Consider the following 18,307-nt stretch of genomic DNA (forward strand, 5'->3'; position numbering starts at 1 on the left):
GATTGCCCCCCTTCCCCCCTGGCCAGTCAGTGTAGCTGTATACAGTGCTTCCCTGAGCTACATACTCTGCAGTCCCCTGGGGAGAGGGAGGGAGAGTTCGCGCCCTTTCCCTGTCTGCGCTCAGGGCTGCCGCACGGCTGTACGGCCCCTAGAAACAGGCCTGTGGTGGATATTGTACAAGTATATCTTGTAAGACTGAAATTTTTGTTTCTACAGTTGTCATTACTGATTTACATCAATGTCTTATAACCTTTTGTATGAGAAAATTTCAATAAAAATTCAAAGTAAAAAACAAAAAAAACAAAAAAAATCCACTCTGGATTAAAGTAAATAAATAAAAAAAAAGTTTAACTTACCTGGAGTTTCTACCCGCCCCATGCAGCTGCCCTATGCCCACACCGGGACAAACCGATTCCTCCGTAGTTTTGTTTTGGCAACTGAGCCAGTCGATTACCACTGCACCTGCATGGCTCTTGGCGACTGCATCCTTGAGCATGATCTCATCCCAGGGAGTGTCCTGCACATGCGCCATTGACTGGCTCAAAACGGAAACTGAGTCCCTGCGGTCGGTTTTGTCCCGGAAAGGGCACACTCCATGTAAATTAAACCCTTTTTTTGGGGGGTTCGCTTGAGGTTCACTTTAAGCTGTAAAACCTTATCTCAAGCTGTCTCGCACTGTTTCTTGGCTGTTTAACCTCCCTGACGGTATGATTATTTCTGGATTTTAGGGTCTTTTCTGAACATTTAAGACCCTCAAACCAGGAAAAAAAGCCAGAAATCCAGCAGCAGCCCCAGCATTTATTCACCTCCCTGTGCTCCAGTGCTGCAATTTTCCCTCCATCCTCTAGGAGGTGCTGTAACTATATAGTGAGATCACTGACGGGCCCTGGGCCGGATTTGTACTTTTTACTGCCCAAGGCCCACTATCAGCAGCTACCCCAGGACCGGCGGCATCTTATACCCCCCCCCCCCCAACATGGCAGGGAGTAGAATGTTAGATTGTGGGCTCCTTGGCAAGCGGCACATTTGGTGAGGGACAGGCAACTCAGAGATCACTGTAAGTGCCCGTTCCCTGCCCCTTCATCCCCCTAGTGCCAGATCCGGCTGTTTGTAGCAGCACAATGCTATGTGAAAACTCTGTGTAGCAAGAGGAATATTCAGCAGGCTAACTGCTACTGCCTTCCTGCTGCCCACAGCCCTCCCCTTGCTTTCCTGGTGCCCTAGGCCATGGCCTATGAGGCCTTGCCTAAAATCTGGCCATGCTGACGGTGATCTCACCAGAGTGATTCAGAACCTCTGTGGAGAGGAAGTGGAATGGCTGTCTGCGTCTGGATCCCCCAGGAGGTGAGTAAAATGCCAGCTGCACGCCATTGATCTGCATTGAGCTGCCGGCGGCTAGCCAGAGAGTAGCTCGGGGTTACCGCCAGGGAGGTTAAGCATTTATTTTCTCTGCAGAAAACGGGACTGAGTTCAACAAGCTGTGGACAAGCTCTTTTGCATAGATAACAACTCAAGCATTTTAAAGGATATGTCCAGGCTCGAAAAAAAAAAATAAAGATCCACTTTCCTGGGGCCTTCTCCAGCCCCTGGCAGCCGTCCTGTTCCCACACCACAGCTCCGGTGGCTCCCGGCCTCCTCCGCTGGCAAAGCCGACCTCACCAGGTCAGCTTCCGGGTCGGCTTCTTGTGTGCTCCACTGCGCAGGTCACATGATCTGGCCGACGTCATGAGGACGGAACTGCGTATTTTTTTCCGAGCCTGGACATATCCTTTAACTCTTCCTATATTGCAAAACAAAAAAGGAATGTCACATAATTTCTTTGTAGGGCTAGTATCTTATGTGTATATGTTTATCTCATCATGTCACATGTCACTTCAGGTTCACTTTAACTATGAAGAATGAGTACGGGCAGTGGTGCCATTGTAAAAATATTTGTAATTTACACTACCGATATTTTACTATAGACTTACTATAGACTATAGACTAACACTGTTCTGGTTTAATACAGCCTGGAAGATAATAAACTAAACTCCAGTTCCTGCCTCCACCTGGCAACTGGGATAAAAGATAACCGCACCCTGAAGACACTTATCCTGTCTAATAACAATCTGGAGGGGCCGAATTTTGGTGACCTGATGGCAGCTCTGACTACAAGCCGGATAGAGAAGCTAGGGTGAGTGTGGTAGGGCTTCTGGGACAGAAGTAACAAGTATTAAATATAAACTACACAATACATCCTCCATTAGTTCAGCTGAATGCACATTTATGCAAATAGAGCAACTAAATTTTATGCAAGTTGCTTTTATCATTACTAGAATCCCACCTATAGGGCTTGATTCACTAAACTATAGCAAAACAGTAGGTTTTGCTTTGTTAAACCAATGCACCATTGAAAAACTGGTTGCTTTTGCAATTGAAAGAAAAGTAACTATAGCTGAAGAGGTAATGGCCCCTAAACTATGTTCTGGGATGCAATTTACAGCTTCAGTGAAATCTGTTTGCAAATAGGAGTGATAAATTAGAATCTAGAGCCAACAGTAGGTTTTGCTATGTTAAACCAATACACCATTGAAAAACTGGTTGCTTTTGCAATTGAAAGAAAAGTTTTCGCAAGCAATTTCACATTTTGTGCGCAATTGTGAATTTTCGCATGCAGTCGCTAATTTTCGTGTGCAATTGTGGGTGCAAATTCGCGATTGCTCACAAAACGCACACAAAATGTGAAATAGCGCACGAAAACGCTAGCACGGCTGTGATATGAGTTATCACGGTTTAGTGAATCAGGCCCATCATGTTAAGGGTCTCCCTTTATTTTGGGGTGTTGCTGGGGTAATTTCAGCCCTTACAGAGTTTTGCACTTCAGTTTGAATGCACATACTGTGCCTTTAATTTGTTGACTGTCTTCTGCAGATTATTTATAAGGCAGGTGCTGCTTGGAAGTGAGCTTCCTACCTATTCAGTGTTTTTTTTTTTTTTTTTTTAATATGATGTATTAGTTAGATGGACTGTGGATTTACAATGGGTCAATCTGAACCACAAAAAAGTGGAAATTTCACAATGAATTTCAAATCTGCTGCTAGGCAAACAGAAACAATGCACTGAATGCTACCGGGTTCTATTAGACCCTTTTCTAGTTTATTGTGGGATATTCTGCTGTCCTGACTTTAAAGTGCTGTCTTGGGTCTATCAGCTGTGAGGGCAATATGCTGCCCGGGTCTCGGTCAGAGATGGTCAGTAGCTTAAACAATATTAAAGCTGGCCATACACTGGCCCGATTTGCGCCCGTTTCAACAGCAGATTCGATCACTGGGATCGAATCTGCTGCCAATCGTTCACGCTACACGCCGAATTTCGATCCATTTCGTCCGATCCCGTTGATGGCGCCGTGCGGAAAATAACCGTCGATCACCCGCGGGTAAAGAGCGCATCGCTAGCGGCGTTCGAGTGCCCGACGACCGACGCAATAGAGCCCGCATACATTACCTGCTCCGCCGGCGCAACTCCAGTCTCCCGGTCACCGCTGCTCTGTCTGCGCTCTGGTCTCCAGGTCCGGCATGCCTCACTTCTTCTAGCCCGGCAGGAAGTTTAAACAGTAGAGCGCAGACAGAGCAGCGGTGACCGGGGGACTGGAGTCGCGCTGGCGGAGCAGGTAATGTATACGGCGGGCGGGGTGAAGCGGCGGCAGCACCACCACAACAGATTGTGAACGGTTTCAGCCTGAAATCGGTTCACAATCTGTTTGCTGTAAAGGTAGCCATACGATCCCTCTCTGATCAGATTCGATCAGAGAGGGATCTATCTGTTGGTCGAATCTGATGGCAAAACGACCAGTGTATGGCCACCTTTAGTCTATATTTAATATATATTGTCCAGTCAGCAGTGCCACCATAAGGACACACATGCAAAACTTCACAGATCATCATGCATTCACCAACCAGTACCACTCATTCTTCACTTTACCTATGTAAGATATAATCTTAGGGATTGGATTCTTGCAATGTAGAATCCCTTATTAGTGTTAGAGAACCATGGTTTAGTCAGATACTGTATATACAGGGTTCTTATTTAAAGACATTCTAAGAGGCTACAATTCTTAAAGTTTAGGAACATTTTGCTTATATCTCATGAAGAACACAGAACAGCTTATTTTCCCTGTGCCCAGACATTAAGTCTGTGTAGGACTGCTTAGTATAAACAAAACTCAGCCGGAACAGACAACAATCCCTTTCCTGGAATGGAGGGTGCAGGCCACCAGAGGTTTGAATTTGGTATAGATCCCGGGGCATGCGCAGTGTGTCTTATCAACCACATGACCACAATGGCCAATAACCACCTCATGTGGTCTCCTAGTTGTGATTGACAGACCAGTGGCGTACCTAGGGCATTTGACACCCGGTGCTGGGTATTAAAAAGACCCCCCCCCCCCCCCCCATTAAAAAAAAAAACCAGCAAATGTGGCATGCTAAACGTGACACGGCGGGTAATGCTAGGTGTAGGCTCGCTCCCCTCCCCCCCCCCCCTAAAGTTGTCCTTAGTATAGTATAGTGGCACCAGTATAGCTAACAAAAAATGGGTGCGGCTATAACATGCGGCGCGCATGGGCGTGGCCATGACCGGATGAGGGCAGAGCTTACTAATTTAAAGTGAACCCGGGATAAGAGTGATATGGAGGCTGCCATATTCATTTCCTTTTAAACAATAGGCAGCCCTGCTGATCTATTTGGCTGCAGTAGTGAACTGAATTACACCAGAAACAATCATGCAGCTAATCTTGTCAGTTCTGACAATATTGTCAGAAACCCCTGACCTGCTGCATGCTTATTCAGGGTCTATGGTTGAAAGAATTAGATGCAGAGGACCAGCACAGCAGCCAGGCAGCTGGTATTCCTTAAAAGGAGATAAATATGGCAGCCCAATATTATTCTCACCTCGGGTTCCCCTTAAAAGTGCAACACAAAGACAGTGGGCCTTTCCCCAGAAAATTCACATAATTGTTCAGGTTTTCTCAAGAAAATACACGTAATGTGAATAGATTTGACCAGAAAATAGTTCAATCATGTCGGCAGATTTGCCCAAAAAACACGTTCAATCATGTCGGCAGATTTGGCCAAAAAACACGTTCCATCATGTCGGCAGATTTGCCCAGAAAATACATGCAATCATGTCGGCAGATTTGCCCAGAAAATACATGCAATCATGTTGGCAAATTTGCCCAGAAAATACATGCAATCATGTTGAAAATACATGCAATCAAGTTGGCAGATTTGCCCAGAAAATATATGCAATCATGTGGCCAACCTGGCCAGAAAACACTTCAATCATGTAGCAGACCTGGCCAGAACAGTCGATACACCTGCTAATATAAATTAAATAAAAATTTACTCACCTGAAGCAGCAGCAGACCTCCTGTCCCGGCCTCCGTCCGGCGCGCAGCTCCCACGATCCTCTGCAGCCAGCCAGCCAGCAACTGAAACTCCCGTGCTGAGAGCAGGGCTACGGGAAAATGGCAACCGAAGCCCTGCATTGCAGACTCAGTCTCCAGAGCAGGGCTTCGGACGCCATTTTACTGTAGCCCTGCTCTGCCGCTGTTGGAGCTGCGGGCTGCTGCTGTCAGTGAACTGACACAGCGTCTATTATACGCCGAAAATCAGTTCACGCTGGGGGTGCTTGGACAATATTAGGGGGTGCTTCAGCACCCAAACCACCCCCCTGGCACCGCCACTGCCCCAGTATAGCTAGTATAGTTGCCCCAGTATAGCATAGTGGCCCCAGTATAGTTTAGTGTAGCATAGTGGCCCCAGTGTAGCATAGTAGCCCCAGTGTAGCATAGGTGCCCCCAGTGTAGCATAGGTGCCCCCAGTGTAGCATAGTGGCCCCCAGTGTAGCATAGGTGCCCCCAGTGTAGCATAGGTGCCCCCAGTGTAGCATAGTGGCCCCCAGTGTAGCATAGTGGCCCCCAGTGTAGCATAGGTGCCCCCAGTGTAGCATAGTGGCCCCCAGTGTAGCATAGGTGCCCCCAGTGTATCATAGGTGCCCCCAGTGTAGCATAGTGGCCCCCAGTGTAGCATAGGTGCCCCCAGTGTAGCATAGTGGCCCCCAGTGTAGCATAGGTGCCCCCAGTGTAGCATAGTGGCCCCCAGTGTAGCATAGTTGCCCCCAGTGTAGCATAGGTGCCCCCAGTGTAGCATAGTGGCCCCCAGTGTAGCATAGTGGCCCCCAGTGTAGCATAGGTGCCCCCAGTGTAGCATAGGTGCCCCCAGTGTAGCATAGGTGCCCCCAGTGTAGCATAGTGGCCCCCAGTGTAGCATAGTGGCCCCCAGTGTAGCATAGTGGCCCCCAGTGTAGCATAGGTGCCCCCAGTGTAGCATAGGTGCCCCCAGTGTAGCGATGGCGCATAACGTTATCCTCACGTGACGCTGGTCTCTCTGTCGCTCACTGTGCTTCCGCAAATCAGGAAGCACAGTGGGCGGTGGAGAAGGTGGAGACCAGCGTCAGGTGACAATGACGCTATGCGCCATCGCCTGGAACGCAGGAAGTAGGTGAGTAAGTCTTCTCCGCCCGCTCATCAAACTGCTGCTAATTAGGAGGGGGAAGCGCCAGAAGGAGGGGACCCAGGTGAGGGAGGTGGGGGGTCCGGCCCCCCTCCCCGCTGCTTTCCCCGCCACCCCTCCTTTCCGGGTTGCTTCCCCCTCCTGTCCTGCCTGCACAGTGCACAGGCCTCTGTGGGAGGCCTTGGTGACACCCCCTGGGGCGCCCGACACCCGGTGCGGGGCGCCCCATGCCGCCCTATGGTAGGAATGCCACTGTGACAGACAAGACACACTCTGGGTACAACTCCCGGGTGGGGTCGGCTGCCTGTTTCTAAGAAACGGACAGACCAAGGGAGCTTCACTTCTACTTCCTTTACTAAATCTTCTTCCTACTGAGTTGCACTTTACTTGTGCTGTATTCTCTGTCTTAGGGTAATGTAACATAAACTGCTCTTAAGAGAAACCTAATTCAACTTCTGCGGTGGGAACATTGCGGCCCACCACTCCCTGGGGTCAATCTCCTGCAAAACCAGGTCCAGAACTACATACAGCAAGTCCTGGACTCCGCTCCTTGGCCCGGTGCAGGCTGGCGGCGAAGGGGCTGTCGAGCTGGGGCCCGCGTGAGACTCAAGAAGAGGGGCTTGAGGTCAGCCATCCCCTCGGTACTCCTGGCAAATGTCCGCTCTCTCCCTAACAATCTGGACGAAATACATCTCCTCTGTGGCAGGTGGGAGCTCGGGAGGAACACCCCAGTACTCTGCTTCACAGAGACTTGGCTACATGAGAACATCCCGGAGAACGCCCTACACCTTCCAGGCTTTAGCCTCATACCGGGAGACCATGACCCTTCCCTCTCTGGGAAGAAAAGAGGCGGTGGCATCTGCTTCTACGTCAGCTCCTCATGGTGCCCCACCCCACCAGTACTTGACAGGATGTGCTCCCCAGACCTAGAACTTCTACTCGTGAACTGCAGGCCAGCATACTCACCACGGGAGTTCTCCTCCTATGTCCTTGTCGGAGTGTATATTCCCCCTGATGCCGACGCCAAATCTGCCCTGAATACCCTCAGCGACACCATCTCGCAGTGGGAAATATCCCTCCCAGACTCACTGTTCATAGTCATGGGGGACTTCAACAGGGCAAACCTTTGACAAGAGCTGCCACGCTACCATCAGCATGTGGCTTGCCCTACCAGAGATCGTTGTCAACAAAGGAAAAGATCGGGCACCATCCGTCATTCAGCTTATTTATTACGTAGACATAACATGTGCGGCATAGGACATGGTACATATCACCTGTAGATCATGGCGACATCTGTGCGGGGTGGAGGTGGGTGCTCAGGGCTGTAGAAAGGTCGGCGACGGCCGTTTCGCGTCCACCAGGACGCTTGGTCACGCTGCGTTCCACAAAAATGGCCGCCGAGGCACTTCCGGTATAAGACGGGGTTAAGCCCCGCCCCTTCCGGTCGTGCGCCGGTGCCAAAATAAGGAGTCCATTGGTCGGCAGTAGAGGAAGGCCGGGATCCCATTGCGCATGCGGAGCAAAACTACGCATAGTAGGTGCGACCTCGAGGTCGCACTGATGACCAATAAAAAGTTCTTCTAAGGTCATCTGGCAAAGGCGTCTCGAATTGCGTGACACCGCCCTACTACAAGCGTAATATGAGGTCACATGACCCCTGGGTATGCCAAAGTAGTACATCCCTATTCAGCTCCGAACACAAAAACACGCATGGGATCCGAGCACCATCTAGTGGCCGTTACAGATAGTACACCACATTGTGAACGTGAATACATAAAAAGTGGTAACTAAAATCAATGAACCAGGACGTTGTCTCCAGGAGACCATATGCTACTATCCTTAATTATTACTAGACTACCCTAGGCATCAAAAAATGTATACATATACATACATCTCACTTAAACATTATACATATAAAATTCAGCTCGATATTATTTACCGAAGCTCAACAAAAGGGGGGGACCACGTGTGCAACCCGACAATATAAATTAAGGTCTAGCAACAGGAGGGTATGGGAGAAGGGAGGGAGGAGAGCAAAAAGGGATTCTTTCATAGAGAGAGGAGCCAATACCTTGGCATCCAAAAAATCCACATAATGTGAATCCAAGATCACATAAGGAAATTTACATATATACACATACAAATATAAACAGGGGCAGACAAGATCCACCTCCAATCTGGGCACCCCTTGGTGGATTGGGGTGACCAGGGATGGGGACCCCTGTGGCGTGTTCCTTTGCGAACCTCTTCCTGGGGGCGTGGGAGGAGTCTGCTGTTTTCTCCGAGAACAATCCGTTTCGGGGAAGCGTCAGACAATGGTCGAGGTACGTGGACGACGTCCTGGTGGTGTGGTCGGGGTCTGAGCGTGATTTTCACTTGTTCTTGGAGTATTTGAACACTAATGAAATTAACATGGAATTTACAGCAGAAGTAGGCCATATGGAGGTCACGTTTCTGGATCTTAAATTGATGATATGGGACGATGGGATCTACAGTAAGGGCTACAGGAAACCGACTGCCACTAATGCGATTCTACACGCTAGTAGCTTCCACCCTAAGCATGTTGTAAGGGCGATCCCATATGGCCAATATTTAAGACTTAAGAGGAATAACAAAAAGATGTCGGACTTTGACAGGCAAGCTAGTGATATGACCGAGAGGTTTATCAGGAGAGGATATGACCCTATACAGTTGGGGGTAATGAGACAGCGAGCGAGAGAACAGGATAGGCTGGAGCTTCTAACTCCTAGGGGAAAGGTGGGGCAGGACGAAAGGAGGATGACTTTTACATTTGACTTTTCCCCTATGGCAGATAGGATCAGGAAGACCATCTTTAAACATTGGGAATGCATTGAGAAAGATTCTGATCTGTCGAGTAAAGTAGGAGGATTACCACGAGTAGCCTTTAGACGTGCCCCCTCCTTGAGAAATATGCTTACTAGGAGTGAGTTTGTCTCCCCTGTAAGAACGACGTGGCTGAACAGAAATATCCCGAAGGGAAATTTTAAATGCGGACATTGTGTCCACTGTTCCCATATGTTGCTCCAAAAGAACATCCAGGTGGGCAAGGAAACTTTTCGGGCCAGGGCGTTCTTTTCATGTACAACTGACTTCGTCGTCTATGTGATGTTCTGTCCCTGTGGACGCTATTATATAGGCCAAACAACACGCCCATTGAAGGTCAGAATGGGGGAGCACTTAAGTTCAGTTAAATCTGGGAAGAGTGGTACCCGTTTTGTGACTCATATGAATGAGGCACATGGTGGGAATGTAAGAGGTCTTAGGTTTGCGGTACTTGAGAGGGTCGAACCCCAGAGACGAGGGGGTGATAGAGAGAGAATGTTATTGAGGAGGGAGACATGGTTGATATTGCAAACCAACGCCATGGACCCCCTTGGCCTGAATGACAAGATAGAACTCTCTTGTATGCTGGACCCCTGAGGTGTTTTGGCGTGCCCCGCACTTCTGTGGATGGGTTCCCCACGGGGAGGGTGCTCAGCCTGTTACTTGCCTCCCGGCGATCTTATGGGACCTCGGGCGATTTTGCCCTATACACACATGGGCAACCCCGGAATGGGATGGCAACACCGAAATTTGAGTGGGCCTATTTCCCCCTTTTCTTCTTCCCATTGGGGGGCCGGTGTCGGCCCTTTGGGGTTGGCTTGGGGGATCCACTCGGGGTGCCAGTGTGTGGGGTCCACCGCCCCCGGTTTTACTGGGGGCCGTCCGCGCGGGCTGGGGGCCTCCCCTGTGTACTTATCCCTGGTCACCCCAATCCACCAAGGGGTGCCCAGATTGGAGGTGGATCTTGTCTGCCCCTGTTTATATTTGTATGTGTATATATGTAAATTTCCTTATGTGATCTTGGATTCACATTATGTGGATTTTTTGGATGCCAAGGTATTGGCTCCTCTCTCTATGAAAGAATCCCTTTTTGCTCTCCTCCCTCCCTTCTCCCATACCCTCCTGTTGCTAGACCTTAATTTATATTGTCGGGTTGCACACGTGGTCCCCCCCTTTTGTTGAGCTTCGGCAAATAATATCGAGCTGAATTTTATATGTATAATGTTTAAGTGAGATGTATGTATATGTATACATTTTTTGATGCCTAGGGTAGTCTAGTAATAATTAAGGATAGTAGCATATGGTCTCCTGGAGACAACGTCCTGGTTCATTGATTTTAGTTACCACTTTTTATGTATTCACGTTCACAATGTGGTGTACTATCTGTAACGGCCACTAGATGGTGCTCGGATCCCATGCGTGTTTTTGTGTTCGGAGCTGAATAGGGATGTACTACTTTGGCATACCCAGGGGTCATGTGACCTCATATTACGCTTGTAGTAGGGCGGCGTCGCGCAATTCGAGACGCCTTTGCCAGATGACCTTAGAAGAACTTTTTATTGGTCATCAGTGCGACCTCGAGGTCGCACCTACTATGCGTAGTTTTGCTCCGCATGCGCAATGGGATCCCGGCCTTCCTCTACTGCCGACCAATGGACTCCTTATTTTGGCACCGGCGCACGACCGGAAGGGGCGGGGCTTAACCCCGTCTTATACCGGAAGTGCCTCGGCGGCCATTTTTGTGGAACGCAGCGTGACCAAGCGTCCTGGTGGACGCGAAACGGCCGTCGCCGACCTTTCTACAGCCCTGAGCACCCACCTCCACCCCGCACAGATGTCGCCATGATCTACAGGTGATATGTACCATGTCCTATGCCGCACATGTTATGTCTACGTAATAAATAAGCTGAATGACGGATGGTGCCCGATCTTTTCCTTTGTTGACAACGATCCATGGTTACCTTTCTTCCTGTATGTACTACACGGAGCACACGTCAGTGGCTATTTTGTGCATGATTGTGTATTGGGACTCACTGTGCGGGAGCTCGTTTGGCCTGTATCCTTTGACCCACAAGATCCCCTTTGTTGATTGGAGGAGTGCCACACTACCCTTCTCTTTTGGAACACGCTTGCCCTACCAGAGGCCTGAACACCCTCGATCATTGCTACACGCCACTGAAGAATGCCTACAAGGCTATCCCTGGGGCGGCACTTGGCTCCTCCGACCACTGCCTTGTTCATCTCATCCCCACTTACAGGAGGCTCCTGGAATCTGCAAAACCGGTCGTGAAGTCCTCCAAGGTGTGGTCCAACGAGGCCAAGCTTCACCTTCAAGCCTGCTTTGATTGCACGGACTGGGAGTCCCTGGCAGCTCCAGACCTGGACGAGCGGGCGGACAACGTCACCTCATACATCAGCTTCTGTGAGGCCTCCTGCGTCCCAACCAAATCTTTCAAGGTCTACCCGAACAACAAACCGTGGTTCTCCAACAAGTTACGGCTACTGCCAAAACGTAAGGAGGCGGCTCACAAGGCGGGTAACCAGGAGGAATTCAGTAGGGCGAGAAATGCTCTGAAGCGAGAGCTGAGAGCCACAAAAAAGGAGTTTGCTGAGAGGATGAAGCAGAACCTGCGCTCAAACAACTCACGAGCTGTATGGCAAGGGCTTAAGGCTGCCTGCCACCAACTACAAGCCTCCCCCGCAACATGCTAAACCCAGCCCTGAATTAGCTGAAGAACTAAGCAAATTCTACTACAGGTTTGAAAGGCAGGCTGAGCCTGGGGGGCACCCACCACCTCCCCCCCCCAGCCCCCGCGCACAGCGACCCAAGTGAGGACTCACTCTCTATGGAAGTGAGGGAGGCAGACGTTAGGCACCTCCTGTCCACACTAAACGCCAGGAAAGCCTCGGGACCCGACGGCGTGTCCCCAGCCTGCTTAAAAACCTGTTCGGAGCAACTTGCCCCATCCTCTCTGCCATCTTCAGCAGGTCACTGACAGAGGGCAGAGTCCCTGGCTCCCTGCATGCTTCAAGAGGTCCACCATCATTCCAGTTCCTAAGAAACAAGGCATCTCCGACCTCAATAACTACAGGCCTGTGGCCCTGACGTCCGTTATCATCAAGTCCCTAGAGAGAGTGGTCTTATCCACCCTCAAGCTTTCTACCTTGCCCCTACTAGACCCACTCCAGTTCACCTACAGGGCAAATAGGTCCACTGATGATGCTCTAAACATCTGTCTGGAATACATCTACAACTATCTTGACAGGAAGGATGCGTATGCCAGAGTACTACTATTAGACTTCAGCTCGGCATTTAACACTATATGCCCACGCACCCTCCAGAATGTTCTGGCCACACTTGGGTTCCACTCCACCCTACGTCTATGGATCCTTGACTTTCTCTCTAACAGATCCCAAGTTGTCAGGCTGGGGGACAATTTACTCACGAGAAGTGATAACCAACACAGGGGCACCCCAGGGCTGCGTCCTGTCCCCGCTGCTCTTCTCCCTTTACACAAATGATTGCAGATCCATGGTAGACTCTGTCAAAGTCATAAAATTTGCGGATGACACCACCATTGTCAGCCTCATCACCAAAGACAACATCCAGGATTACCAGCAGCAGGTGGAAAGACTATGCCACTGGTGCAAGGAGAACAGCCTGGTGCTCAACACGGCTAAAACCGTCGAACTTATAATTGACTTTAGGAAGTTGTCTCCTACCCCACCTCCCATCTACATCGATGACACCGAGGTGGCCAGAGTGCCCTGTGCTCGCCTGCTGGGTACCACCATCTCCAGCGATCTCAGTTGGAGGGTCAACGTCACGTCAACCCAACGGAAAGCCCAGCAGAGACTCTTCGTCCTCCGCCAACTGCGGAAGTTCGGCATGGCGCAGGAGATTCTTACATGCTTCTACACTGCCACCATTGAATCGATCCTCTGCTCCGCCATCTTGGTCTGGTATGTGGGAGCCACCGCCAGTGACAGGCACAAATTACAGAGGATCATTAGGTCGGCGGAGAGGATCATTGGGAGACCGCTGCCCCCACTTGACCACCTGTATAACACAAGACTGCGAGCGAGAGCACTGAGGATTGCAAGTGATTTCTCTCACCCAGGCCACTGTTTTTTCACCCTACTTCCACTGGGTCGCAGACTCCGGGCCATCACCACCAAGACCACCAGACACAAGAACTCTTTCTTCCCGATGGCTGTTAGCCTCCTGAACTCCCTTAACATTCTACCACCCTCTATCAGCACCCTACCACCTGCATAGGAGCGGTAGGCTTCTGCAGTGTGTTTTTTGAAAGATGAACACTGATTGTATGATTGTATATTTGTGTATGTCTATGTTTGAGTATGAGGTATTACTGTCAGTCTAACGTTTTTCCTGGGTACATAGCAAGGAAATGAGCAGCGCTACTTAAAAACAGACTAGTGCCTACCTGCAAAAGAGTGCAAGCCCCACTTGTGGGGTCGAATACACACCGAGCATACACATGACCTGTCTACCACTAGAGGAGGATGTTGGTTTCCATTAACAGCTTGCATGCAACCTATTAAGTACTCGTCCCTCCCACTGCGAAGAAGTCAATCCTCCGCTAACGTTTTTCCTGACTTTCTTTCTATGTACCGCTCCAGTCATGCTTGGCGAAATAAAATGACCCAGTCATGCTTGGCGAAATAAAATGATTCTGATTCTGATTCTGATTCTAAAATCAGGTGCTAGACCTGGTTTAAGATGTCCTGAAATGCAAAATTAACTGCAGATTCATGCTTTGCTGAGGCAACCAAGATTCTTAAAGAGAACCTGAGGTGGGTTTCTGCAATCAATATTAGGACACAGAGGCACATTCTTCATACTATCACCAGCCTCTGTGTCCCCAGCCACCCCCCGTGCTCTGCTGTCCCCCCTTATAAAAACCACCATGCTAGCCACACACATTGTGTCGCTAGTCGGCTGTTTACAATCAGGCTGCCACTCACCGCCGCTCCCCCGCCTCCTGCATATCGCCGCTCCCCGCCTGCATCCCTTCCCTCCCCGCCTCTGTAAGCCGATCGGAGGAAGCTTGTGAAGGCGAAGAGGGAAGGGGGGCAGGCGGGGAGCGGCGATATGCAGAATAGAGAGATGGCCCGAACAGTTTGCCAGCAAGCAGTATTCTGCGAACCTCCGCTGTTGGCATTTGTGGTGAACAGCGAACATTTGGCGTGTTTGATTCGCCCCCTATACATCATCATTGAGCTAAACTTTGACCCCTTACCTCACAGTCAGCAGACACATGGCAGCCAATCAGCTAGCACCCCTTCTTGGACCCCCCAAAACCCTACCAAAAAGCAGTAGCGGTGGCCATATTGGATTAATTCTTTGCTGGCTGCTAGTGAGAGCAGGGTCAGAATTGCAGGCCCATAGCTGTTCCCATGTACGTAGTTTGTCATTAACTAAAAAGTGTTTAAGCAAAGTGAACCAATTTGTATTCCTCTATCTTAAGGAGGCATGATTCAGTCGTGGGGGGAAGTTAGGGTTATCAAATATGGGGAGTTGAGATGGAACCAAGGACTGTAATGGCCTAATTGTTTTAATTTGGTTCATATTGATAATAAGTGAGCTCATACAGGAGAAAATGTTTATATTTAACCGGAGAGACATCTGCTGACCATTGGAGGGCAGGGAGGGAAGCAGGGTTCAGAAGGTAACTCTCTACTTGAGCCCAGAGGGAGGCATTATGAGCCAAGTGAATTTGTGGTAATTGTGGAATCTGTGCAGCTCTATAGTAGCAAAAGAGGTCTGGGACCCCTAGGCCACCTCTGGCTCTGTTCCAGTGCATGAGGTTCTGCTTGATTCTGCTTTTTTTTATTATTGGCAACAAAACAGATAATAGAGAGCTGGAGGTCTCTGAGTGATTTTTGGGTAACTGGTAGAGATGGCCCGAACGGTTCGCACGTGAACTTATCTGGTTCGCGGTGAACCGCAAACTATATGAGAGTTCGACCCGCCCCCTATACTACATCATTAGGGTCAACTTTGACCCTCTACATCACAGTCAGCAGACACAGGGTAGCCAATCAGGCTACACGCCCTCCTGGAGCCCCCCCCCCTTATAAAATGCAGGCAGCGTCAGCCTTTTCACTCACTTGTGTGGCTGCAGTAATTAGAGAAGGGAGAGAACCTGCTGACATAGGGAAAGCTTAGTTAGGCTCTTGTGTTTAGCTTGCTCCTTCTTGCTGATACTTATTGCTAAAAAGCACTCCACATCCCCAACAGCTCTTTTGAGAGCTAATGTTGTTCTTGTGACCTATTTTTTGTGTGTGTGTCTTACAGACACTTGTGTTGCATGTACAGCCCTATCAGTCAGTCACAGCTGCTGGACCTTGGCCCCTTGGTAATTCCTACTGTGCCACTGCCAGGCCCAGCACATTCAGTGACTACCTGTGTGTGTGACAGCTGCACATTTTTAATATCAATCAATGCATACCCACCTGTTCAGTGTACCTACCTACCTACGTGAGCGCACGCAGTTTTATATACCACCAGTCACTGCATCTGTTCACGGTACCTGTGTGTGTGACAGCTGCACATTTGTAATACCAATCACTGCATACTCACCTGTTCAGTGCACCTACCTACCTCCGTGAGCACACGCAGTTTTATATACCACCAGTCGCTGCACCTGTTCACGGTGCCTGTGTGTGTGACAGCTGCAAATTTGTAACACTAGTCATTGCATAATTGTTCACAGTACCTGTGTGACCGCATGCTGTTTAATATACCAGTCCGTGCATACCTGTTAACTGCACGTGCGTGACAGCTGCACATTGTATTGTAATACCAGTCACTGCATACCTTTCACTACACCTGTGTGACTGCACATTGTATTAGTCAAGTCAGTGCATACCTTTCACTTCACCCCCCCTGATATGAACAAAACAACAGGCAGAGGCAGAACCAGAGGCAGACTCAGAGGCAGGCCACCCGGCAGGTCTGTTTGAGGTTGTGCTGATATGATTTCGTGCGGCCCTGGCCCAAAGTATAGTACTTAGAAGAAGGCACGTCCCATCAACTCCCAAGATTGTCAAGACGTGGTTGACTATTTAACAAAAGAACACCTCATCTTCTGCAGCCACCAGCGCTACTACAAGCACCACATCCGCTGCATTTGACACTTCGCAGGAGTTATTTGGTGGGGAATTAACTGCTTTACAGCCATTATTGTTACAAAAAGATGAAGGCGCTAAGCAAGTTACACCACCTCATATGTCTGAGTTAGGCGTGAGGAGGAGGATGTTGAAGTACCTGCTGTTGGTGCAGTTTATGAGGTGTCTGAGGCAAGCGAAGCTGGAGAGGATGATTATGATGATACGGATGCCACGTGGGATCCTAATAGATAAGATGACCAAGGGGACAGTTTAGAGGGGGAGTCAGAGAGGAGTAGGAGGAGACAAGTTCCTGAAAGAAGCAGGGGGAGCTCGTCATCAGAAACAGCTGGTGGCAGTGTCCAGTGCCATGTATCGCCACCTATGGACAGCTAGCCAACATGCCCTTCAACGTCAGCTGCTGATGCCACCATAGTGCCATCACCCCCAGGGGGGCTCAGCGGTTTGGAATTTTTTTTGTGTGTCTGCCTTAGATCAGAGCAATGCCATCTGTTCTCTCTGCCACTAAACATTAAGCCGTGGAAAGGCCAACAGCCGTGTAGGGACAACTGCCTTACGAAGGCACATGGAGAAAAGGCACAAACTGCAATGGGAAGACCACCTGCGGAAAAGCAGCACACAAAAGCAAAGCCACCTTCCTTCTCCTCTTCCTCAGGTGCATCATCTTCAGCCGCTTTCTCCCTTGCACCTTCACAATCGCAGCCACCCTCCTCCACTCCGCGTCTCACCTTGAGCGATTCATGCTCCTCTGCACACAGCAGCAGACAGGTGTCCATGAGGGAAATCTTTCAGTGGAAAAAGACAATGTCTGCCAGTCACCCCCTTGCCCGGCGTCTGAAAGCTGGCTTGGTGAAACTGTTATCTCGCCAGCTGTTACCATACCGGCTGGTGGACTCTGAGGCCTTCCGAAAATTTGTGGCCATTGGGACACCGCAGTGGAAGATACCAGGCCACAATTATTTCTCAAGAAAGGCGATACCAAAACTGTACCATGAAGTTGAGAGGCAAGTGGTGTCATCTCTGGCACACGGCATTGGGTCAAGGGTCCATCTGACCACGGATGCCTGGTCTGCCAAGCTCGGTCAGGGCAGGTACATTACTTACACAGACCATTGGGTTAACCTGGTGACTCCTGGCAAGCAGGGAGTACGTGGCTGTGCAGCCACAACTAGGTCCTAGTTGTCAGGGGCGTAACTAGAAATCACTGGGCCCCCCTGCGAATATTTGGATGGGGCCCCCCCCCCCCATAGGTGCCAAATAATCGTAATGGGGCAGCGTTTCACTGTAAATTAATTGTAAAGTGGGCAGCATTTTACCAGACAATCGTAATGTGGGCCAGAAAATCGTAATGTGGGCAGAGTTCACCAGAAAATCGTAATGTGGGCCTTTAGAAAATCATAATGTGGGCAGAGTTCACCAGAAAATCGTAATGTGGGCACCAGTCACCAGAAAATTGTAACGTGGACAGCATTCACCAGACAATCGTAATGTGGGCAGCGTTCAACAGAAAATCATAATGTGGGCAGAGTTCACCAGAAAATCGTAACGTGAGCAGCAGTCACCAGACAATTGTAACGTGGACAGCATTCACCAGACAATCGTAATGTGGGCAGCGTTCACCAGAATATCGTAATGTGGGACAGAAAATCGTAATGTGGGCAGAGTTCACCAGAAAATCGCAATGTGGGCAGCAGTCACCAGAAAATCGCCATGTGGGCAGCAGTCACCAGAAAATCGCAATGTGGGCATCAGTCACC

General features: G+C 49.7%; 1 protein-coding gene across 2 annotated transcripts in view; it reads left to right on the top strand.

Annotated features, from left to right (window-relative positions):
- LOC137532512 (NACHT, LRR and PYD domains-containing protein 12-like) overlaps positions 1 to 18,307 on the top strand; it is a 124,298-nt gene that overhangs the window by 83,915 nt on the left and 22,076 nt on the right. For both annotated transcript variants that reach the window (XM_068253087.1, XM_068253097.1), the window contains one exon: positions 2,009 to 2,173. In XM_068253087.1, the coding sequence (XP_068109188.1) occupies positions 2,009 to 2,173 (165 nt within the window). The remainder of the gene's footprint in view (positions 1 to 2,008; positions 2,174 to 18,307) is intronic.

Source organism: Hyperolius riggenbachi, chromosome 1, assembly GCF_040937935.1.
Source record: "Hyperolius riggenbachi isolate aHypRig1 chromosome 1, aHypRig1.pri, whole genome shotgun sequence".
NCBI classification, from domain to species: domain Eukaryota; kingdom Metazoa; phylum Chordata; class Amphibia; order Anura; family Hyperoliidae; genus Hyperolius; species Hyperolius riggenbachi.